Consider the following 25690-nt stretch of genomic DNA (forward strand, 5'->3'; position numbering starts at 1 on the left):
TTTTTTTAGGATTGTATCACCCTTCCTTCATCATTGGGAGGCTGCGGGGTATCTGGTGAGATTCTTCCTCCTCGGGGGGTTTTCTTTCTTTCCGTAGAGTAGGTTCATGTTGGGGCGACAGGCACACTGCGAGTTGGGGTGGCTGGATGGTCTTGTGCAGGGGTGCAGGGTGGGGGGGGTGTGTAATGGGAGTTGGGGGGGGTGGCGGTAGGGGAGTTGTTTTTGGGTGGCGTTTGTTTTGTACCAGGCAACCAGCGTGTTGTTTTTTGCTCTCAACGTGGGTGGGGTGACCGTTGTGGTGGGAATGGGGGGTAGGGGATTGCGCATTTTAACATGGAATGTCAATGGTTTGGGGGACCGATTGAAGCGAGGGGTGGTGCTACAATATCTGAAACGTCTCTCTCCTGATGTAGTTTTGTTGCAGGAGACGCATTTGGTGGGACACTCATGCCATGCTATGAATAGAAGGGGCTACCGTTTGGTGGCCCACTCTGGTTTCACTACCGGATCCAGAGGGGTGGGCATTTTGGATCGAGCCTCTCTCCCGCTGGAAATTGATGAGGTGATGCACGACGACCGGGGGCGTTACGTGGTGTTGGTGGGCAGTTTATGTCCCCCCTGGATTGCAAACCACCACCTTTGTGGATTTGGGAGGGTTGCTTCTTGGGCTCCCGGAGGGCCTCCTGCTGGTGGGTGGCGACTTCAAATCTGTGGTATCGGGTAGAGAGGATCGGCACCCTCCCAGAGACCTCCCCGGGGCGCACTCTTGGCTGGGTGGCTTTATCAACACTATGGGGCTTGTGGACTGTTGGAGATCGATGCATCCGGGGCTTGCCCAGTTTACATTTCACTCTGGCGCCCACGGCTCCTTATCTAGATTGGACTATGTGCTGATGCCGGCCGCCCAAGCTCAAATGATCGGGTAAGTCAGACATCTGGCTCGTGGCATTTCTGATCATTCCCCGGTGCTGCTACACTTAGATGTTGCCTTGGGGGCAGGGGGGAGGGTGGCACCGATTAATCCCTGGTATTTGCATGACCCCACAACTCGTGCCCTTTTGGTTAAGTCTCTTGACCGTTATTTTGTAGAAAATCAGGGTTCAGTCTCATCGGCCGTAACATTGTGGGAGGCTTTCAAGGTGGTCATCCGTGGGCAGGCCCTATCCTTGATCTCCCTTGCTAAGAGACGTAAAAACGAGGAGGTGGTACGCCTGGAGTCTGACATAACTGACTTGGAAGAGGATCTCGGGCGGGGGGTCACACGGGATAAACTCCATGCCCTTTGCCTTAAACAGTCGGATTATAGGGCGTTGGTTACGGATGCGGCCAAGCTCACTAGTCGGGAACAACAGGGGCGCTTGTATGACGTTGGTGACAAGGCTGGAAAGTTGATTGCATGGCTGGAGAGGAGAGAGCGACGAGTCGTGTGGTCCCGGTGATTGTGCGTGCTGATGGTGTGAGTGTTACGGATCCGGGGGAGATTGTGAGCTGTTTTGCGGATCATTTGCGTGACGTCTACTCTCCGGTCTCGGAGAGGCCAGAAGACGACTCTCGTCAACTGCTACGAGATATTGCATTGCCGTGCCTCTCTGTCGACGATAAAGAATTGATGGATGCGGCGTTGACGAACGATGAGATAGCATCGGCAATTCGCTTGGTCCGTTCAGGAAATGCTCTCGGCCCTAACGGTCTTCCGATCGAGCTTTACAAGCTTCGTCCAGATAGGCTGGCGCCTTATCTCCGCGAGATGTTTATTGCATCCAGAGAGGTCGGCTCCCTTCCGCGTGATCAACGTCTTGCAACTATTGTGGTGATCCATAAAGAGGGCAAGCCGCATGACTGCTGTGCGTCTTATAGGCCTATCTCACTCCTAAATGCTTAACCTAAGATTCTCGCTAAAGTGCTCGCTAATCGTCTGATTAAAGTCATTGGTGACCTGGTTCATCCGGACCAGTCTGGTTTTATTCCGCATCGCAACACCGCGCTGAACCTGCGGCGCCTCCACGGAGTCCTTGCGAGAGTGGATTCTATTCAGGAGCCCACCATTTTGGCGTCCTTAGACGCCACAATGGCGTTCGACACGTTGGAATGGTCGTATCTCTGGGCGGCGCTGGCTAGGTTTGGTTTTGGACCCGGATTCATTGGATGGGTGAAGTTGTTATACGTGGAACCGCTGGCGCAGGTGATGGTGAATGGTAGAGTGTCTACCCCCTTTGGGCTTGGGAGGGGCACGCGGCAGGGTTGCCCCCTGTCCCCGCTTCTTTTTGCTCTCGCGTTGGAGCCCCTGGCGGTGTGGCTGAGGTGGGAACCCTCCATGACGGGTATTCGGTGGACACCGACGTTTGAGGATCGCGTGTCACTCTACGCAGATGATATTTTGCTCTATCTCGCCTCCCCGCGGAAATCGTTGATAGTGTTATTTGATGTATTAAACTCCTTCGGTCGCAATTCCGGGCTTGTCATTAATTGGGTGAAATCCTGTGTTTATGTGCTGGTTGGCGACCCCCCTCTTCTCCCCCGTGGCTGTCCGATTCAGATTTCACATTCTGGATTTAAATACTTAGGTATCCACGTGTCCCTGAATCCGGCGGTCCGTTATGCTCTGAATCTGCTGCCCCGCTCCAGCGGCTTCGGGCTGATGTTGCTCGTTGGTGGAAGCTCCCGCTATCGCCGCTTGGCCGGGCAGCCTTATTCAAAATGATGTCTCTTCCACGCTTTTTGTATGCATTGCAGAATACGCTGGACGTGGTGCCCGCCCGATATTTTAGTGAGGTGGAGAGCCTACAGAGGCAACTAGTCTGGGATGGGAGATCGCGTATTGCTCTCGCTAAATTGACCCTTCCGTGGTATGACGGTGGCATAGCTCTTCCTGATATTAGAAGGTATTATTGGGCGTCCCAGTTGGTGGCGGTGAACCATGGGACATATGGCCCGGCGGTGAACCCCGTGTACGAGATGGATAAGCTACTGTTGCCGGGCAGAGATTTCAATAGAGCGCTTTATTCTACGAAGGGAGGCACTAAATTGACAGGCCCTACGAAAAATGCAGTACGTGCCTGGCACTGCGCCACCGCTGCTACGGGTTGGACGGGCCGTCTGTCTCGTGCGACTCCACTGTACGCGTCTGATGCGTTGGGTGGTTTATGGCGTACTAGGGGCTTTGAGAAATGGGATTTGATTGGAATTAGTCGTGTGGGGGATTTCTGGGCGAAGGGCGCTTTTAAAACGTTTGAAGCTCTCCGGACGGAATACAAGCTGAGCGATAGGGAGTTATTTCGCTATGCGCAGATTCGCCATGCGCTACTTTCCGCTTTCCCGAATCCTGCAGATATCCCTGAAGCCTCCCCGTTGGAAGATCGTTTACTTGATGGCTACCTGCCGGATAGTACTATTTCCCTGATCTACAAAAAACTAATCAATACTCGCGCGGACCTCCTCACACATTTGCGAGAGGTGTGGGTCGCCGATGGCCTGGAATTGGATGATGAGGACTGGGTCGCGGCCATAGCCTCACCGAGGGAGGTTGCCATACCGGCTCGCCTTCGATTTGTGCAGTTAAAGATATTACACAGGGTCTATGTCACCGGTCCCCGCTTGCTTCACATGGGTTACACAAGTGATGGTTTATGTCGGCGTGGTTGTGGCCTGCTTGGTACTTTTCTTCATATTCTGTGGGAATGTCCGAAGGTGCTACGTTTCTGGACTGGTGTGCATGCAGTGATGGAGGAGGTTACGGGGGTGGCTCTGCTCCCTGAGGCTCGGCGATGTGTGTTGAATGTGTGGGAACCGACTGACTGCAATGTGGCACAAGAGCGCTGGGTGACTTTGGGCAACATGATCGCTAAAAGAGACATTGCACAACTCTGGGGGTCCAGTAGGCCTCCCACAGTTTCGAAGTGGAAAGAGAATATGGATTGGTGCATGTTCCGAGAGAAGACTGTTTACGTGGCCAGAGGCAAACCTAAGAAATGAAGTAAGATGTGGGGTCCGTGGAATTCCTACCGTGGGGATATATGCACTCCCCCCTTGGTGGTCACACCAGACGTAACGATGTCCCCTTGACTTTGATGTTCCTGGTCTTTCTCCCTTTCGCATTGCAGGATTGATGACTGATCTCTTCCCTGCCCCCCCCCTGCCTTTCTTAACACGAGTTGATGTATAATGTGCTGCATTGTCGCTGTTGTCCCCCGCCCATGAGAGAGCAAGTCCCTGCTAATGGAGTTCCTATGCCTGGTCTAAGTTTCCTTTTTTTTTTTTTTTTTTTTTAAGAAAACAGTTCATAAGAAACCTTTTTGTAGTGTTGGGTTCAGTTGTGGGCGTCTGCAGCCGTTACACGTGCAGTTTGCTCCTGCTCTCATGACTGCTGTATTATTGTTGTCCTCCTTTTTCTATGTTAGCGGCCGGCCCAGGCGGTTGTAGGCCCATGACTGTGAATATTTGATGTGTAAATAAAGGTTTTAAAAAAACAAAAAACAATGTTAGAGGAGAATCATATGACGTAAGTCCAATCCTTGAGTCGGTTGAGGTTGCTGTGTAGACTCTCTGTTTTCAGGATCCATTTCAATTCCTCTTCGTTGAGAATCGCCGTGAGATCGCCTCCATGTTTTAGCATGATTTAGCATTTTTACCACATCAATTAACTGCCATCGCAAGTCATTTTCGCTGGGGCCCAGTGTTTCGAACTGTTCCACCAAAGGTGCATGTGCCCCTTTGCATCTCAATTGGCTTCTGTTCTGGCATATTTTGATTCTCACTTTCTCTGTTGTCTGGCCCGCATAGACAAGGTCACAAGGGCAGAAAAGTGTGTAGATTACATTACAGTATTGCTGTTGGTGGAATATGAAAGTCGTTTTTACATTTTTGTATGCAAATGATCTCAATTGTAAATGAAGACGCACTTCAGTTACTGCTTTTTCTTTGGCCCTCCAAGCGGGTCATACCCCACATATCATGTAAAGTGTAATTTGCTCTGGCAGAGGGTAGGCATGCTCTCAATAGATGGTCTTTAATGTTCTATTTTTTGCAGAATGCAAAAATGAGGCGTTAAATGGTTAATTCGCCTGCGCTGAGAACATTTCAGTGGTGTAAAATAGCTTTCTTAACCTGGTTGGAAACAGATGAGGAAGTGGTAACGCACGCCATCTTGCCTGAACCATCTCTTATTCTAGGATTCATCAGTGACTCCCTAGGGCTGTATCACACTCTTGTGGTTCGCTTGCGCTGGTTCTGCTTTCCTGAAGAAATATTATTTGAAGAAGCAGTTTCTTCAGAATCTGAGTAATTGGGAATATGGAAGGGAATTGCATATGCCTTGGGATGGTGTATGAAGTAGGCTAGAAGAGTGTTCTTTTCTGTAGGTTTAGCGTATAGTGTTGTGTATTGTATTCCGTTTTGTTTGTTCTGATCATTAGGTCTATAAAATAAATCTCCTCTCTTCTGTACTGAAAGTGAATTTAAGGCCTTTACAGTTGTTGCTTAGCCAGGTCACTAATGAGGTGAGTGCATCCTTACTAAGGAAAATGTGGTCCTCCTATCTTTTCCAAATCACTGTTATCATGAAATGGATTCTTGTTTGTCAAGATGGTAACAGTTTCCAAATTATTCATGAACAGAATGGAAAAGTTGGGGACATAGACTGCTCCCATAGATGTCTCTTTGATCTACTGGTAGAAGAGGCCATGCAGTAGTGCAAGGATAAAGTCAGTGGGAACTTTGTGAGGCAGTGTGTGTTTCTCAAGGTTTTGGCGAATTTCCCCTATCCCCTTTTCCTGAGGCATATTAGTATATAAGGATTCTATGTCCAGTGTACTGAGAAGGCATGTGTTACAATCAAAACCCATTGTTTCCATCTGATTAATCAAGTGCATGCTATTCCTTACATAACATTGTGATGTAGGCACAAAGTCATTGATGAAGAAATAAATATAGCGGCCAAAGAGTTCAGAAGTTGACCCGCATCCGGAGATGATCGGGCTCCCCGGTGGTGGTGTTGGATTTTTGTGTATTATTTTTAAAAACAGATGCTCATTCTTACTAATGAAACCTGATTCAAGGCTCCTTTTAGTTTGAGTAGAAATCTTGTTTTGGAGTTTGTTAGTGGGATCTGCAGTTAGCCTTCCTTAATGTTCACTGTTGGACATATGTCTCATAATCTCCTTTTTGTATTGCTGAGTGCCCTGTATGACCATTTCACCCCCTTTGTCTGCTGGCTTAATAACCATTGAATTGTTGGATTTAAGTCCATCTAAGGCATGTTTCTTAGAGAGGGTATGTTATATGGGATGAAGGTTCTTTGATGTTCGAGGTTGCCAATATCCCTAAGTACCAATTCCTCAAAATCATTCATCTCCGGAGGCAAAGTGGTATTTGGAGATGAGAAATTGGATGGTGGATGGAAGTTGGTATATGCACTAGTAGGGGAGGCAAGGATTGTCCCCAAAAATAGGCATGCAACCTAATTATGCGAAAAAATCCATAGATGCCAGTTTATAAGTCTAGGAAATTGGGACGTACCATGGGTACATATGATACGCCTCTGCTTAGCAGTGATGTCCCTGTTTGTGAGAGGATATATGCCGAGGGCTTGAACATGAGGTAAGTCTGTGCCGCGTTCCCATCACTCGTGGTATCCAAAGGGCCAGTGTTAGTAGAATCTGCCATATTTACTGATGTCCCCATTATTAGTACTTCTGGGGCATTTGTCGCTTGCCGGGTTTGTTGAACCACTGTCGGCCTCTGCCTCTCCCTCGCCTTCTTCTGGGGGGTCTGGGGTGTCCTCTCTCTAAAAATTAGGGTTAGATGTTCTATTGAATAAGATTGTGTTCGAGGCATATGAGCTACAGATTATACACTGTGCATAGATCGCCATCTGGTGTTGGGCCCGGATGTTTTCAGTTTGTTTTTCCTCTTGGAAAGTCTTTGGGGTCACGAGGTCGGTGACTCCTCTGGTAAGTATTGCGCATGGGCTTCGGCTCCATCCTCAGATTGTTTTTTTCCCCCGTCGGGCTCGGATGTAAAACTTCGCGCTCCGGTCCCGAACTTCCCAGTTCACCGATCGACGCACAAATCCTCGCTCATCGAGCTTCTTCAACGACATAAATCATCTTATTCATCTTCTCTTCGGCACTTCTTCGATTCCGGTGGTCGATGGCGGCCTTCGGGCCTATTCCGGCTCCGGTCTCGGCTGATGGAAAGAACTCCCTTCAAGAAGTGCCCTCGATGTGGGTCCAAGTTTCCCCACACCGATCTCCATGAGGTGTGCAAACTCTGCCTCTCCCCAGAACACGAGGCCCGAGACTGTCCCGCCTGCAAGTCTTTTCGCTCAAAAAAGGCCATTCGAGATCGACGGGCTAGATGCAACATGGCGCACTCCTCGACCTCCGCTCCAGTCGACATCTTCGGGGACGACGTCGAAGCTCCGGGACAGCAGGACATCGAACAGTAGGACGACGACCTCGTCAGCGCTTCCGAGGCCGACGACTCAGATGTGGAGGACGTCACCCCGGCGCAGCGGGTCGTGAGTACAATTCCCCCTCCCACGCCGATTCCGAAAAAGGCTTCGGTCACACCTTCGCCTCCGGGCCTAGGCAAGACCAAGGACACTGCTTCTCACACCCCACCTTCGGGCCCGGTACAGAAGCCTTCTAAGCCTTCCGGCAGCTCGGGCTCGAGCTAGCCGGCCACCGGTGCCGACAAACACCCTTTGGCACCGAAGAAAAAATCGGCCTCCACACCGACCTCGGCACCAAAGTCTTCGGTGCCGAAACCTGCTCCGGTGCCGACCAAACATCACAAGACCCTCGGCACCGACACTCCCGTGCCGAGACCCCCTTCGGCACCGACCAAAAAACCAGAGGTTCCCAGGAAGCACGGCTTCGACAAACCTAAGAAGCCGTCGGCCCCGAAACAGTCGGCGCCGACCGATCAACCAGTGTCACAGGAGCTCTTCACACCGGATCCTTTGCAGAAAATCCTCACCAAGGATCCAAAGAACGGACACTTGACATTGTCTTCAAAAAAGAGACACTTGGACAAGCCGGCTCCACCTCCACCTCTAAAGAGAAAGGACATTGCTACCTCTCCTTTCGGGTGCCTTCCCCACCTCCTTTACCTCCTCCACCCTCTCCACCTCCACCCCCTCCACCTCATCGTTCCCCCACCTTGTCCCGGACGATTTGGGGGACCCTTACTTTGATCCAGCAGATGTGCCACAAGATCCCACCCCTACTGGATCCCCAGACCCATGGGATGATTATAACAATCCGGACATCCCAGATGTCCCACAGGATGACCTTTATCCATCTAGGCCATTCCCTCCTGAAGATTCCTTGGGTTTTCACCACTTGTTACAAAGGGCGGCACACTACCACGGGGTGGAGTTACATACCGACCCAGTGGATGAGGACTTCCTCCTAGACTCCTTCGATGATACACATAGGTCCACTGCCATTCTACCTTTGTTAAAGGGCGTAATTAAACATGCCCCTGAGGTTTTTAAATACCCAGTCAGGGCCAGGGTCCTAAACCCTCGGATAGAAAAGAAGTACAAAGCCGCCCCTACAGACCCTTCTTACATTAAGGGCCCTGCACCATTAGATTCCCTAGTGGTATCCACAGCCAGGAAGCGCTCAAATTCTCAGGCGTCATCCGAAGCGCCCCCACCTGACAAAGAGTCCAAGCTCCTAGATGCGTCAGGGAAGCGCACTGCGTCACAAGCGCCCAATATATGGCGTATTGCCAATACGCAAGCACTGTTGGCCCGATACGACAGGGCGCACTATGATGAGCTAGAGACCATCATGCACCATCTCCCTGAAAAGTACAAGACTAGGGCTAATGAACTTATTCAAGAGGGAAAAACAATAACTAATACCTCGATACAATGTGCCCTAGATGCGGCAGATACAGCCTCCAGGGCCATAAACACCAGTGTCCTTCTCCGTCGCCATGCCTGGCTCAGGGTTTCAGGGTTTAAACCAGAGGTTGAAGCCTCTATACTCAATCACCCATTCGACCAAGATCATCTATTTGGTCCTAAAGTAGATGAAGCCCTGGAAAAATGAAAAAAGATACAGACATGGCCAAATCTATGGGAGCCCTACAAACACAGACTCCCAGGCGGTCCTTTCGCCGTTCCTCCTTTCGGGGCACAGGCAGAGGCTACTCATCGGACAGTGCATCCACGTCCTATAAATCCCCCCCTCAGTCTACCTTCACAAAAGGTTATCAAAGAGGCGGATACAGAGGCAATAATAATAAGGGCAGAGGCAAAAAAATACCGCCCGCTCTGCCACACCTCCTGCCCAATGACATTCCCCCGCTCTCTCCAGACCATTCCACTCCGGTCGGAGGCAGACTACGACATTTCCTTCACGTCTGGGAGACAATCACCTCAGACAAATGGGTGACACAAATTATTCAGTCAGGCTATTGCCTAGAATTAACATCTACACCCCCAACATTCCACCCAGGCACCGCCCTATGTCGCAAGAACATACTGCGCTACTGACACAAGAGGTGATCTCCCTCTTCCAAAAAGGAGCAATAGAGCAGGTCCCCATAAATCAACTAAATGTAGGGGTCTACTCCCCGTACTTTCTAATTCCAAAGACAGACAAGACCCTACGACCTATCTTAGATCTCAGACCTCTAAACACTTACATTCATTCGGACCATTTTCACATGGTAACCCTCCAACAGGTTCTTCCACTTCTCTCCCAGAACTACTTTCTCACCACTCTGGACTTGAAAGACGCGTACTTTCACATCCCAGTACACCAATCTCACAGAAAGTACCTCAGGTTTGTGGTACACGGACAACACTACCAGTTCAAGGTGCTCCTGTTCGGGGTAACAACAGCACCAAGGGTGTTCACCAAGTGCCTGGCAGTAGTGGCTGCACACCTCAGAAGACAGCACATTCACGTCTTCCCCTATCTGGACGATTGGCTCATAAAAGCCACGTCCTACCAACAGTGTGTGCACCATACCGCCGCTACAGTCCAACTACTTCACCAGCTAGGATTCACGGTGAACCATCAAAAATCCCACCTGGTACCATCACACACAAAACAATATCTCGGTGCCACCATAGACACCTCAAAGGCCATAGCCTATCCCAACCCTGCCAGGATTGCAAAAATACAGGCGCTGCGTCAAAAATTCCTATCCCAACACTCTCTCCCGGTAAGAGTGTTTATGCAGCTCATAGGGATGATGGCCTCTTGCATCTTTATAGTGCCACATGCAAGACTCCAAATGCGCCCACTCTCAAGAGTGTTTGGCGCGCCAGTGGAACCAGGCCCAGGGGCAACTGACAGATCTGGTGTTGGTAGGCGGTCGCACCCATCGCTCTCTGCAGTGGTGGAACACCACAAACCTTTCCAGAGGTCAACCGTTCCTGGACCCGGTCCCACAAGTAGTCCTAACGGCAGATGCATCGCTCTCTGGCTGGGGAGCTCATCTTTTACATCTCACAGCACAGGGCACATGGACGCCGTAACAGAAGTTACTCCACATAAACCATCTGTAGTTACTGGCGATCTTCCTCGCCCTAAAATCCTTCCAGGCGCAGATTTCAGGCAAGGCAGTCCTCATTCGCACAGACAACATGACTGCCATGTACTACATTCAAAAACAGGGGGGCACACACTCTCCACAGCTCTCTCAGTTAGCACAGAGCATATGGAGAGGGGCAATTCCACAAAAGATTTTTCTCCTAGACCAACACGTCCCAGGAGTACAAAACACCGTGGCAGATCTGCTGAGCAGACAGACACAGCAGATCCACGAGTGGGAACTTCACCCACAGGTTCTTCACCCGTTCTTTCAGAAGTGGGGGCATCCACACATAGACCTATTCGCCACCTACGAAAACAAAAAATGCCCAAGCTTCGCCGCCAGATTTCCACACCCATTGTCCAAAGGCAATGCGATATGGATGAAGTGGTCAAACAAATTTGCATACGCTTTTCCACCTCTCCCACTAATTCCATTAGTGGTGCGAAAGCTACAGCAGCATTCCCTGACTCTAATCCTAGTAGCTCCAACATGGGCCAGACAACCGTGGTACACCACGCTGCTAGAACTCTCAGTAGTAGCACACCAAAAGCTACACCTCTCACCATGCCTCCTAACCCAGAACCATGGAGAGATCAGACACCTGGACCCAGCTCAACTCAACCTTGCGATCTGGCTCCTGAGGTCCTAGAATTTGGATACCTTAACCTTCCCCCTGATTGCATGAACATTATCAGGGAAGCTAGACGCCCTACTACTAGGGCGTGCTATGCAGCAAAGTGGAAAAGATTTGTTGTTTACTGCCACAACAACACAATAAATCCCTTAAATGTATCCATACAACACATTATATGTTATTTACTCCATTTACAAAGGTGGAACCTAGCATATACCTCCATTCGGTTACACCTTGCGGCAATTGCTGCCCATTTACAAAACAGGCAGCACCTCTCACTTTTCAAAGTGCCTGACATCAAAGCCTTTATGGAAGGCCTCAAAAGAGTAATTCCACCCAGAGTGCCACCCTCACCTGTTTGGAACTTGAATATAGTCCTTACACGGTTAATGGGACCCCCTTTCGAACCATTACATAAGTGCGAGCTGCAATTCCTCACATGGAAAACAGCTTTTCTTGTGGCCATCACTTCCCTCAGAAGAGTTAGTGAAATACAAGCACTCACAATACAGGAACCTTTTCTTCAGATGCATCACAACAAGGTTGTACTGCGCACCAATCCCAAGTTTCTATCCAAAGTCATTTCTCTTTTCCATCTAAACCAGTCGGTAGAATTACCAGTCTTTTTCTCGCAACCCCAAACAGTTGCGGAAAGAGCCTTACACACACTGGATGTTAAAAGGGCTTTACTTTACTACATCCAGAGAACACAACCTTTCAGGAAAACCAAACAGCTATTTGTTTCCTTCTCCCCACCACAAAAAGGCAACCCTATTTCTAAATCAGGGATAGCTAGGTGGATTGTAAAATGTATATAGATTTGCTACCACAAAGCAAAACGAACGCTATCGGTTCCCCCTAAAGCCCACTCTACAAGGAAGATAGGGGCTTCTATGGCTTTCCTAGGGAACATACCACTAGATGACATCTGCAAAGCAGCGACATGGTCGACACCGCACACCTTCACAAAACATTATTGTGTAGATGTGCAAACCAAGCAACAAGCTAGTGTGGGCCAAGCTGTACTAAAAACACTGTTTCAGACAACTGCAACGGATACCGGTGGTCGCCGCTAGGGTTGGGTACTGCTATATAATCTATGCACAGTGTATAATCTGCAGCTCATATGCCTCGAACGGAATATGCTACTTACCAGTATGCATCTGTTCTTGGCATGTAGAGCTGCAGATCTATACACGCCCACCCGCCTCCCCGGCTACCTGTATCCGCTCCAGTCTTATCTTATTTAGATACAATACACATGGGTTTCTTTACTGTTAGTACTACGCTCCATCTTTCCCTGCTGGCGAAAAACAATCTGAGGATGGAGCCGAAGCCCATGCGCAATACTAACCAGAGGAGGAGTCACCGACCTCGTGACTCCCAAAGACTTTCCAAGAGGAAAATAAACTGCAAAGATCCGGTCCCAACACCAGATGGTGATCTATGCACAGTGTATAGATCTGCAGCTCTACATGCCAAGAACAGATGCATACTGGTAAGTAGCATATTCCTTCCTCGCCTGGATCAGAGTTGTCCAGTGATTTCTCTGATGAATGGGCAGATGTGACCATGTTCTTTTGTTTATTGAAACTTCTTCATTTGTGTTCAAAAATAGGGTTCCTATAGTTCCTTTTATTATAGAAATCCTCGTTGAGATATGGGTAGGTTCTCTCAATTGTATCAAAACGTTTATCTTTCTTAACCATATTAGATTTCTTCGTTTGTTCTAGTCTTGTAAATTCTGCAATAGTTTATTCAATTTGTCGAGGAGACTCTCTTCGTCAGTAATTATGCTTGATTTAGTGACTTGTTTTTCCAGGTCTGCAATTTCCTCAAGAAATTTCTTTGAATGTTTTAAGGCAGTGTCGAGCACCATCCAGTGCCTTAAACAAGTTGTGCCCATATACCTTAATCCCTGCTTGTATTTGTTATCGTCTGTGAATACCCCTGGAATATTTCTCACCTGTAAACCGCGAGGGAATATTATCAGCTCTTAGGTATTTAGCGAGCATGCTAATTATAAGCTGTAACTTAGTGTATTTCTTTTTCCATTTTTCAAGCTGATTTGCCAAGCTAGAACTGACTGGTTGAGCTGTCTCAGTTGTATTGGAAAAAGAGAGGGACCATCCAATATTTTCTTAATATAGTCATCCATGTACAAGGGATGTAGGGGATAGAAGACGGGGGGGGTCTACTATTGTATAGTAGCAAGAATCGTTAAATCACTTGCAATTCAGCGATTGCAGTCTTGAAGCTATAAGGAACAAGGGTACTGAAGCGTGCAAGTAACAAAGTAATTCTTAAGTGCACAATAATAACGCACTGGGAAAACTCGATCAATCAGTAGTTCATTTGTAAATAAAGTTCATGAAAAAGTAATTAATGAATTATGTAGCCACGCGAACATTGTATTGTCCTGATAATGATCCCAGATGTCTAGGGGATCGAAACACTGTCAAAATGCCCAGACTTGTGTCCCTTGCTCACTTTGCCACTGGATTCAAGCTAGCCTGGCTGATGAGGGGTGTTATCCCTAAACCGGTCCCAGGATGCTTGTTTCCGGTCCAGGGAAGACCTGGCTTGGCAGTTTGGGCTGGACGGTTCCCATGAGGAACAGGGTCAAGACTGATTTGCATATGGCTGAGTCTGAACTGAGATGGCGAAGTGAGCTAAACAACGATGATGGATTCAACCCAGATCTGTGACTGTGGGTGAGTGTCTGAAAAGTTTCTGTGCTCTGTCCATCAACTCCTTGCGTTTGCTTTGTTCACCCTAAGTTTGCAGGGTATGCCCAGACGTGGGTCTCTTGCTCACTTTGCCACTGGATTCCAGATAGCCTGGCTGATGAGGGGTGTTACCCCGAAACCGGTCCCAGGATGCTTGTTTCCGGTCCAGGGAAGACCTGTCTTGGCAGTTCGGACTGAACTGTTCAAATGAGGAACAGGGTCAAGACTGATTTGCATATGGCTCGGTCTGAACTAGGGTGGCGAAGTGAGCTAAAGAACGATGATGGATTCAACCCAGATCTGTGACTGGGTGTGAGTACCTGAAATGTTTTAATGCTCCGTTCGTCATCTCCTTCTGTTTGCTGTGAGCATGACCACTTCTTCAAGACCTGTGAGTAATGCTGCACCATGTATCTGAAGGTGCTGAGGGAACAATCCCTCAAGCTCCTCGCCGCCCGATAACCCCTCAATGCTCAACATCCTGGTCGCGAGGAAGGTGCTGGGATCATTTAGAGGAGTCACACCCAGGGACTGTCGTCGCACCCCAAGTCACCGGGTAAATTGGGTATGTCCCGCAAGCACAAAAAGTCCAAGTAGTAGAAGAGGTCTTCGACTTCTACGCATCAATCTTAGTTGTCGGAGGAGGGAGCTTGAGTGTCGGTACTCCAGGCCTCGTGCTTCAGCGGATCAGCTGAGTCACTTTCCACTCCACGCTTCTCTGATTTAATGGAAGTCGGAGCAACCCCGCCCAGCTCAAAGAATTTTGTGTGGGCCTGCACCTCACATTTGGGCAGCCTGGCCCCTGTGGAGTGCCTCCTGGGTATTGGAGGGGCCTCCCCTGGATCCTCGCCGGCAGGTTCTCACTCGGCGCAAGTAGGGCCCCATGGATCGCTTGCCTAATCCAGAGCAGAGTCGCCGTGGGACTGAGACCTTCCTCTGTGCCCGCTCCATTGTCAACACACCATGGTTGCGCTATCCCCTTGGAAATTCCCGAGTCTAACACAGAGCTGGATGGGCGTTGCCTGATGCCGGTTCCAAAGCTGACCAGGGCCATAGCCTCCAGAGATAAGCCAATGCATTTTACTGTTGACAATTCTGTAGAGGGAGAGGAATGGGAGCGGTCTTAGGACCCTTAAGGTTACCAGCATCCCTTAAATGAGGACAGTTGGTATGAGTAACTGGCAGAGGCCAATGGGCTAGACACTTCACCTGGATCTGGCGTGGTCTGACGTCCTACCGTTGCTACTGAGGAGGGAGCCTTGTTTCTTATTGTGGTGCCCAGGGCGGTTGAGGTCTTGGACCTTCAGCTTGGCTTGTGGCAGTCAACACAAACGTGTTGACTGATGTGCTTCAGCCAGGAGTCGCCCCCTCCGAACCGTTACTCCCATTCAGTGAAGCTCTACTGACGTCCTACTCACGCCTGTTCCAAGCCCTGCACAGGGGCTCCTGAGCATAGGACAATTGTCCGTCTCCATTGCCCCGCTACTGCGGACCCCAGTTCCCTTACCCAGCACCCCACCTATGAGAGCTTGGTAGTCCAAGCCTCCAATTCTAGGACCAAACCACTCCACTCAATTGTGAATTCTAAAAGCTGGTTACCTTTTGAAAGATAATGTTCTCTTCCACCAGCCTTGCACTACGGTTGGTGAACACGGCATTCCTTTTGTGCCGATATTCCCATACTATCTGGGATTCAATTGCGCAAGTGCTGCCCATGTTCTCACAACCTCTGCAGCTGCTTTCGCTAGCACAAGTTATGTCTGCCCTGAACCCGAGGGACTAGTTGGTAGTGTTTAACTTTATGGGCGCATATTTCCACATCCTTGTCCTTCCTGCCACAGATAGTACCTCCGGTTTACTGTGGACCAAGTGCACTTTCAGTTTTCTATGCTCCCCTTCGACCTTACCAGATCCCCTCAGGTGTTCACGAAAGTGATGGTGCTGGTTGCAGCTTATCTGCAGAGGTTGGGGGGTGGGCTAGCTCCAGTGTATCCCTATCTTGACGATTAGGTGTTGAAGGCAGATTTGCCCAGGCAATCGTCTCCCACCTCCAGACTACAGCAAACCTATCAGTGTGCTGAAGTCACACCTGACTCTCTCTCTCAGATGCTCCCTTTAAATCTGAGTTGTTTTGGGCACACTGCAGTTTGGCATTTATCCTCATGAGTAGCGTGTCCGTGATATTCAGGCTGTGATACCAGTGTTTAAGCCTCTGTCTTGTGTTTTGGTGAGAATGACCCTGAAGTTGTTGGGACTCATGGTCTACTGCATTCTGCTTGTGACTCATGCCCTTTGGCATATGCGGGACCTGAAGTCTTATTGGGCACAGCATCAGGGAATTCTCTCTGACATGGCCCAGATCTTGGAGACAACTGCAAATGATCTGCAGTGGTGGCTGAGGAACCGTGATTGGGAAAATGGCAGAACCCTCTTCCTTCCTTAACCTGAGTTGACTCTTGTGACAGATGTGTCACTTCTTGGTTGGAGTGGCCATCTGGAAGAGGTGAAGATCAGAGGGCTCTGGTCTCCGAGACAGTTCAAACTCCATATCAACCTGTTGGCGAATCGCTTGACATTGAATGCCTTTGTTCTCTCCATCAGGTAAAGTTTGGTGCAGGTGTTCACGGACAACACCATTGCAATGTGGTACTGCAACAAAAAGGGCATACTGGGGTCGTGGACCCTTTGTCAAGAGGCTCCACGTCTTCGGAAATGGCTGGAGCACCCCGAGCATTTCCCTGGTGGTTCAATACCTTGTGGGCTCTTTGAATGAGAGGGCGGACAAACTCAGTCAACGACACCTAGTGGATCGTGAAAGGTTTCTTCATCTGGGGGTGATGCACAAACTCTTTCAGTGGGAAGAGCCTTGGTTAGATCTGCTCGCCTCTGCCGAATGTCAGCAGTTTTTTCCGCTGGAGTTTCCAAGGCGACTATCGCTCGGAGACACTTTTTGTCTTAAGTGGAGATCTGGCTACGCCTTCCCGCCAATACCACTCCTTCCTAGAGTTCTCAAGAAGTTCAGGCATGACGAGGCCCAAGTTATTCCTTTTACTCAGGATTGGGCACAGAGATTCTTGTATCACAGGCATGACAATCTGCCTTCTGATCCTGCTGCCCGTTTGAGAGGATTATCTGTTGTAACAACAGCCATCGTTCTGCACCCAAGCCTGCTTACCCTTCACCTTTGTGCGTTGAGATTGAGCAGCAATAGCTGACAGCTTTTTTATTTCCTCCCAAAGTCTGTGATGTTATTCTGGCACCCAGGCGTCCCTCCCTCAATCTGAATATGCTTGCTTTTAGTATAGGTTTGTGTCATGGTGTGATTCCCTCAATATCGACCGCTCTTTCTGCACCTCTATCCAAGGTTCTTCTATTCACTCTCTCTTTGGTCCAGCAGGGCTCTGCTCTGGGCACAGTTTATCTTTCAGCCATTTCAGCTTTTTTGTGGTTGCTGGACAAACCTTTATTTAAGTCTGTTGTGGCCATGTTTTTTAAAGGCTTGCAGCACGATTTGTATAGAGAGCGTCACATAAATTGGAGGATCAACTACTACTGGTCCCTGAATGAACACTGAGGAGTTAAGAGACCAGAAGTTGGTGTAACTGCTGGGAGAACCCTATGGTGGAAGTGTGCTGGAAGGGTCGCCCACTTATAATTGTTTATGGGACCAGTAGACCTCGCTAAAAATATTTATTTTAAACACCAGAAAATACTCGACCGACGTCAGTAAAAAAAATACTGGTGTGGTGATAGATAAATGATTGCATGGTGCGAGTGAAAGTAACTTTGTATGAGTACAACCTTAAAGAAAAAACAACTATGAAATGGTGTTGGACCTGTCAGCCCTAGGGTGGTCTCCCCTTCTATTTTTGTATCGTGCCTCATTTTTATGTTGGACTAGGTCTCCGGGCGCCTTTTCATTGACAATCAGTGTTAAGGTGCAGGTGCTCCCTTCTCCCAAGATGGCTGCCACAGGCCCCTGCTACTGCAGAGTGGTCTTTCATAGTAGCACCCTAGCTGCCAGGAGCTGGCTGGAACCCCACAACAATGTTGCGACTCCAGCCCGCCTTTTTGTCCCATAGGTAGAGTGGGGAAGCTCCTGGAATGTGCTGGAACCTTCTAGAAGGGAGGTGTGGTTTTTCTTTTGCCGCCTTGGCTAGAGGTCACCTGACCTAGGGCTACTTAAGAGAGGGAGGGAAACTTTTGTGGTGAGTTGGCCATTGGGGTGAAGCAGAGCTGGAAGAATCCACCAGGAGTGTAGGCGGTAGGGCCTAGCCAGGGATTTATGCCTCTGAGAGTGACAGGATTTAGGTGCTGCCTCTTAAGTGAGTGAGGGACCCTGTGAAACCCACTGATCTTTCCCAGCAGTAGGAGGACCCAGAGACTCTCTGCCCAGCCTGACTAAGAAGGATCTAGTCGCCCTCTCCATCCCTACCCCCCTGTAACAGAACCCCTGTAAGGGCGCCAGATACATCTGCGCCAACAAGACTTTATCTAACATCTGAGAACAGAGACTTATATGCCAAGCACTGAGACTGCGTGTCCAGATTGAACTCTCAACCTTATATGCCAAGCACTGAGACTGCGTGTCCAGATTGAACTCTCAAACTTATATGCCAAGCACTGAGACTGCGTGTCCAGACTGACCCCTGAAGCCGTATGCAAAGCAGATTGAAGAGCCACCGGGGATCGACTAGGTATTAGCGCTGTGACCCCTGCGCTCCCTGACCTGGCCTGGGACCCCCGGCAGCGTGCTCCGCTGAGCACGGAACCCCCATCCTTAACTTGAGCCCCCCCCCGTGACGTGGAAGCCAGCACGCTCACCGCCGCGGCCCGGAGGCCGGAAGAAGTGCCCTGCAGAGTCGCGAGGCCCGTGAGAAGCCCGGGGGCCCGCCGCTGCCGTCGCAGCTGTGTGAGAAGGTGCGCGAGGCCTGGGGCCGAGTTTCCCCATCGTCGGTGGCGCGGACGCCGTCTGACGCCGAGAACGAGGTAAGCCTGGAGGCTGGGATTGCCCCTGGTGCGCCCCCTACTGGTCGGGATCCGCACCGCACCCTCAGCCCGGGTCCCCTCTCCGTGGGAGTTCCCCCCTGCCAGCGCGACGGAGAGACCCCGCCGAGGGATCCTCTTCTTGTGCCCCCGTGACTGCTCTGAAGCGAGGTGCCCTACGAACTGCACCGGAGCCGAGAGACTCGCTCCTCCCGTCCCGGGCGCTTCCCGCTAAAAGCTTCGTGAGGCGCATTGACTGTCCTACCCCGCATTGAAGTACTCAGCGCCAATAATTATGAGTAGCGCTCTGTTATTCCTGTGCCATATGGAAGTGCTACGTGTTGGTGATTACGAGTAGCGCTCTGTTATTCATGTGCCATATTGAAGTGCTACGTGTTAGTGATTACGAGTAGCGCTCTGTTATTCATGTTCCATATTGAAGTACCACGTGCTATTGATTACGAGTAGCGCGCTGTTATTCCCGCCCATGTTGAAGTGCTACGTGCTATTGATTACGAGTAGCGCGCTGTTATTCATGTTCCATAATAAAATGCTAAATGACATCTATTACGAGTAGCTCTATGCTAGATGCCCCGTTCTGAGGTCGTCACCAGTTAGCGCGCCTAGCGCCATCATCACCCCCCTAAGGCGCTACAGGAAAGTGAAGCGCGCGTGTACCTCTAGGTGAAGGGTAATTGTACCTCAGGCAGTACTGATGGGTTATGAATGTCATTTGTGGTATTACCAGCTTATGAAATGTACTGCTACCTCATGAACTGCATCTAACGTGATCTGCTTGGATAAACTTGAGTATTTACTTAACTCCTTCCGTGTGGCGTCACTTATTGTGTGTGTTCCTTGTCCCATGTGAGGTGCGTGTTGTATGGTTGCTTTACACACAGACCTTTGGTGGCCCGACCGCTCGTGTCAAGTTACCGCCCCATAGGGCCTGGAGACCCCAGGTCTTACAAATGGTGACACTTTTTACGATCTTGTTGGTCCTGAATAAAGCCGGGTGACTCTACGGGCATAAGAAATCCAGCTGGAACTAATTAGCTCCAAGTACATCCCTTTCTGTTTTTAACCGTCCCAAGGTCTCCTTAGATTGTAAAGGGGATATTCCTTGAGGTAGTTTGAACTAATTTCAGGATTCCGTCCAAATATAATCAAAGTGCTCCCTGTGCAAACAGAGTTGAGCCCACCAGTGGATTTAGACTTTGAGGGTGAGGACTCGAGGATGAAGCATGCCGCACAATCTTATGTGGGTTGAGTCCTAAAAAATAAAGGAGACCATTTCCTCTTTAGAGACGGACGCAGGAACACATACACTGATAGAATAGGTAGGCATCCTTTTGGTATATGTACATGAGATATCCTCTAGGGGAGATGAGGTGACCTATCCCTTTTAATTCTTCTCCCTCCCGAAGTATTTTTGAGCTATGAATCACCTGCATTAAATTCCCAGACAAATTGAATAAGTGTGAATGAGTTCACAAAACCATTCGAATAGTAATCTGTTGATTGCGCACAATTCAGAAATGCTTTTACGGTTGCACAATTAACTTATCTGGTTTGATAAATAAATTGAGGCATTTGTGGATTGCTAATCACATTATTAAAGTTTTGAGGAATAGTGGCATAGCTAATTATATACTGAAAATGTAATGAATTAAAACAATCAACCCATATACTAATACGGAAATAAAACATTGGACATACAACAGAGATTCTGTCTCTCTTTGTCTTTCTTTTCTTCAGTCTGAATTCAGATGTGCGGACCTGATGGTAATCATGTTCATGGCCATCATGGCAGATTTAGACATTTTTATTTGACAATAACATGGGCTATGGATATCCAGCCAGTCCAGGCTTCTGTTTACAGCATCCTGCTTTCTGTAGTCATGATCGTTCATTAGCTAGATTTTTTTCTAATTATTTCGTCCTCTCCAGAGATCAGTGTGAAAATTGTTTATTTTGGTACAACAAGGAAATGCTCCTTCTCAAATTCTGGCAGTATAAGTAAAACGCCTGACCTTTACTTTTCTTTTCTTCTGTTTACTACCCCAACTAATGCTTATTAAGCATTTGCAAAGACCGTTAGATTAAACAGTCAGATGTGCTAATAATTTGAGGTGCTTGTAGTAGTTTAAAAAAAATTGTTTTTGTACTATTGTGCTGGCTGCTTCTTCCACATTAGGTGTTTGGATTAGAATTTGAAGCGTCATCCTTTGTGTCTTTGAAAATGTGTTATATACAAAATTGTGAGATATTTAAAACCATTACATACAGTAAATATTTTGCAATTTGCTTTCAATAATTAACTAGACAGTTCTTCAATGTTTATATATATTATATATATATATATATATATATATATATATATATATATATATATATATATATGGTTTTACATCAGTTAGTATAATAAATATTGAGAGGTGGGGGCACATACGCACTCATTTAAAATATTAAAAGGTTTTCTGTGCAGGTCTTACTATAGTTATATTTCTGAACACTTTTCCAAAAACTTGCTAACTAGTATTGGAATTTAATTAGTTCAAAAGCACTAGTGTACCAGGTGCCTGGCTGTAGCGATACTGTAACTACAAACTGTTCTAATTGATAATAGTAGTCTAACGCGTATAATGTATATATTAAATGTGTGCACTTTTGTGGTGTAGAAGTGTAGATTTTCTGAATCTGTGTTCATTTCTAAACAGAAAAACGAACTGGCACCCTTGACAATAATAAAAGCCTGTTTTTATCGTTTTCTGGAAAACAACAACTACCCTCTTAAAGCAAATCCTGAAAACAAAGGTTTATTTATGGACTTCTCAACATATATCTGTATGTCTCTTCTCTCCAAAGACAAATGGCATTTTTTACAGAAAAACAAACCTGCAGCGATGAAGTTCCATGCTGGCAAAGGAATTTCAGATGCAGTAAAAACAAGCAAACATAAATATGAATAAGTGCACTTTGAATGATTACAAAACGCCAATCATGACCTTAATATGAGCTGACACGGACACAGAATAACTTTATTCAGAAGGACTCTGGCTTTTTCAATCCATTGTTTCAACAACATTAAGATATTTTTCCAGTATTTATATCAGTGAGTGGAAATTACATGTTTTGTGGAAAGTCCAAGAATTATTGACACCTTTCTCTTGATCTTCATCTAAATGTTTGCATTTTCATCTATCCACTTGTTCATCGCCTATTATGCTGATTGGCAGCATCAAAAGGTACGTTTTTGTTGTAGAGTTAGTCTGTCAATTGTGTTTTCATTGTTAACTACTAACTCATTTCATGAATGCTCTATGAGGACATTGAGTCAAATCCTTCTTTGGCGAATATTTGTTGCCAGCAACATCGTAATCATAAAGCAAGTAGTCTTCACAGTGGAACTCAAATGAGGATGCTCCTTTTGTGTGATATTTTCATTATGGACATAAACTCATTCAACATATGAAAGGGTTGCGAGATTATAAACTACTGGCATGGCTGTCAGCTGTTACGTGTGTATGCATAAACAATTTTAAATTTTTCTAATGGAAAGTTTTGTTTGGCTTAAGATCACTCTTCTCTATTGACAGGTTTGTATTTAATCATGCAGCATGTCATTACTATAAATTATCAGCCTTTGATTATATTTTGGTTCACTTTGTTTGATTTGTCAAATGCCAAACCATAGCCTATGTTCATTGGTCATTTATTCTCAAAACAAATGTCATTTTCCCCCCAAATATTGACTTGTAATGTTCCACACTTTAGATGTACTTTCCTATGTATGTTGCATAGGATGCTGTATAATCTATTCTAGATTATGCTCTATAAATCTTTTCTGTGGTGTGAATAGTGCTGAAATAGCATTAAAACTGTTTTAATTCACATAAGGCAGTTTACCTCCCTTTTTTGAGTTTGGAATTTTAGCTGTGGCTTTTGATGTAATGAAATTGTTTGCCACCAATCCTTCCATCCACCAAGTACAAATATGTTACTTAAGCGCTCTACGCAGATTAAACTGCTAAGTGTTATTTTCAGTTTTCAATGTGAATCTTTCATGATTCACATGCTCTGCATTATTCAACCATCTAGTGGTCAGGTCCTGCATTGTCTATTCGCTCTTTCCTCGCCGTTTTATTTTTTCGCTGAGTGGACGTCGTCAACCATTTGTTGGTCTGTCCCTCCTCTCATGACGTCTGACGTATGCCCCATAAGCTCCTTCGCCTGTTCACCACCTCCACTTTTTGTTTCTGCCTTTGGAGCTTGAGTTGGAGACTGTCGCTCTGGAATGGAATGGACTGGAGGAAAAAACACCTTTTTTGTAAAAAAAATGAAACCCACTGACACAAACTTTGAAGCACTGAGGAATACTGACGAACGCCGAAGGGAATCAACAGAGACTGAAGCAAATTCCTTGGGTCTGGTAAACGAACAAAACCACAAGGTGTTCGACTGCGTTGTGCAGAAAATGCTGCAAAGTTATGGATCATATGTCATTCATGTTCTGCTCTAAGTGCCACCACAAACTTGGGCAGAAGGATAGGCCCTAAGTCTGCAATTTGTGGCTGTTGAGAGACCACTTATCGAAAGCTTAGAAAAACTACGTGGAGTTCTAACCAAAGACTTCTAAAGTAAGGCAAAAGCAGACATTGGCACACTACTCCATGACAGAGGCGCAGAAACACACTCCCAGGTGAGAGGACACCCATAGTGAAGACAATACAGAGATGGCGCAGCAACAGTAATCAAGACTCAGATGCCGAAATCATCAACATCAAGAGAGGGATAGCGTTGAAGAAGATGTTATTGACTGATGCCTAAAGCGTAAGGGTACACAGGAGATCGGGGATGGGGCCAGAGTTTTCAGACTCCTGGAAGACGTCTACCTTACTGTGAAGGTCCAGGTGCCAAATCAACAGCTCAAAGAGCCACATGGATCCAAGCCAAAGTCTAACGCTGGAGGCAAACCCTATGAACTGGCCTAGACTCCATAAGTCTATCAAGAGTGCCAGAGGAAGAAGACTGCCTCAGAGGTGTTGAGGAAGAGGCCACAGATGCTCAACTCTGATGTTGGAACGTGGAGCAGAAAATAAGCCTTGAAGCTGAAATTGTGGCTCTCATAAAGAGTAAGAAGTTTGATCACTCCTTGAAATAATATAAAATTCCTTTCACTGCCTCGAAGGAAACGATGCTCTAAATCGAGGCCAAAGCTGAGGAACCATAGTTGCAACCTCCAGCAACACCCGAACTGACGGAAAAGGAGGTGGATGCCTTCTGTTTCTATGATGAAGCTGATGGTGGTCTGTACTAAGAGGGTTTTTTCGAGGCTGAAACTTAAGATGACTAGCAGCTCACTGGAGGAGGGTGTCATCTTGTACCCCTCGAGGCATTTGATTCTGGATGACATCGCTGAGTGCAGTGCTTTGGTAAAAGTTTACATTGAACATCTACGCCACCAAGCTGGAAGGGAAACAAGGGAAATTACGTTTCTGTTGGAAAACCTGCTACCTTCTCAACGAAGAGACCAGTTCCTCCCCATGCTGACTAGTGGTCTGGACCAAAGAAGAGAAGCCTTCAAAGAACAAACAAACTTGAAGGAAGTTACTCCAATCGTAGAGAAAAAAAAACTAGCACTCCTAAATGAACTCTTATAGTTGTAACAGCTTGCACGAGACACAACTCTCCAGCTTCCGCGGGCCCATCATCCAACAGGGAGCATGTGAGTGAATACAGTGGACAGATGGAATGGTCCGCAGCGATGCAGTATAGAATAGCAAATTCCAATGTCATCCTCAACATGTATGCCCATCAACAGTGGCAGGAAGTCGAAAGTCTCCTCCAGCACCTTACTGAGCAGTACTGGAAAAGAGAATACAGGAGGCAGTGGTTAAAATGCCTTTCACGAGGGAATCCCTGTTTGGGAAAGCAGTGGATGACTTCCTCAAAAAGATGAAAAGACAACAGCACTGCATAATCCATGGGCGCCTTAAAGTTCAGGAGCCAGTTTAGAGGAGAAGCCTCTCCTTGCAGTGGAATGCCTTAGTGTGTGGGTTCACATCCAACAACATCTCATGCTTATTTTTCGGTCGAGCATTCAAGACCTCTTGTATATACTTTAGTATATACTTATATGTGTATGTACTTTGTGGGCTCTGGAGATCAGCCCTAGGGCTTGTCTGCTTCCGCTTAGGGACTTTTCTGATCAATTGCCTCTATTCAACTGTCTTGATAGAAAACGACCAGTAGAGGTCAGTAAAATACCAGAATTGCTTTCTGCTTGTTCAACTGCCTCTATTTAACTGTCTTGATAGAAAAACGACCAGTAGAGATCAGTAAGATACCAGAATTTATTTCTGCTGAGGGACTTTGTTTTTTCTTTTTCTGGCAACCGCCTCGATTTAACTTACTTGATAGAAAACGACCAGCAGAGGTCAGTAAAATACCAGAATCACTTTAGCATTCTGTAGATTCCAGTCCATAGAAATTGTCTTCCACGAGCACCCGCAGACCATAATATGTTTTTCAAATCTTGTATTTACAGTGATATGACCACCGAAGGCCCTGATTTTATATTAAAAACAGAGCTTTGGACTATACCATTTACAGCTGAAAGGCAATGTTTCTCTACATCTGTTACCATACCTGGTGTATCACGCAGTTTGGTGCTTCCTTTCCCTCCATGTTGAAGAACAGTAGATGTTTCAGCACCCATGCTAATGTGCTGCATATCTAAATACATATAAGGTCCCAAAGGCGAGACCAATTGCATTAC

At 47.3% G+C, this 25690-nt stretch overlaps 1 protein-coding gene across 4 annotated transcripts in view; it reads left to right on the forward strand.

The window, feature by feature from the left end:
* The window catches only part of BRD1 (bromodomain containing 1), a 510476-nt gene that overhangs the window by 302256 nt on the left and 182530 nt on the right, over positions 1–25690 (forward strand). Inside the window, exon 9 of one of the 4 annotated variants that reach the window (XM_085654058.1) lies at positions 21630–22802. The exons of the other annotated variants lie outside the window; for them this stretch is intronic. Coding sequence (XP_085510184.1) covers positions 21630–21706 — 77 coding nt within the window. The 3' untranslated portion in view covers positions 21707–22802. Of the gene's footprint in view, positions 1–21629; positions 22803–25690 lie in introns of those variants that run through there. 4 annotated transcript variants of the gene reach the window in all.

Source organism: Triturus cristatus, chromosome 4_1 (genome assembly GCF_964204655.1).
Source record: "Triturus cristatus chromosome 4_1, aTriCri1.1, whole genome shotgun sequence".
In the NCBI taxonomy this organism is placed as follows: domain Eukaryota; kingdom Metazoa; phylum Chordata; class Amphibia; order Caudata; family Salamandridae; genus Triturus; species Triturus cristatus.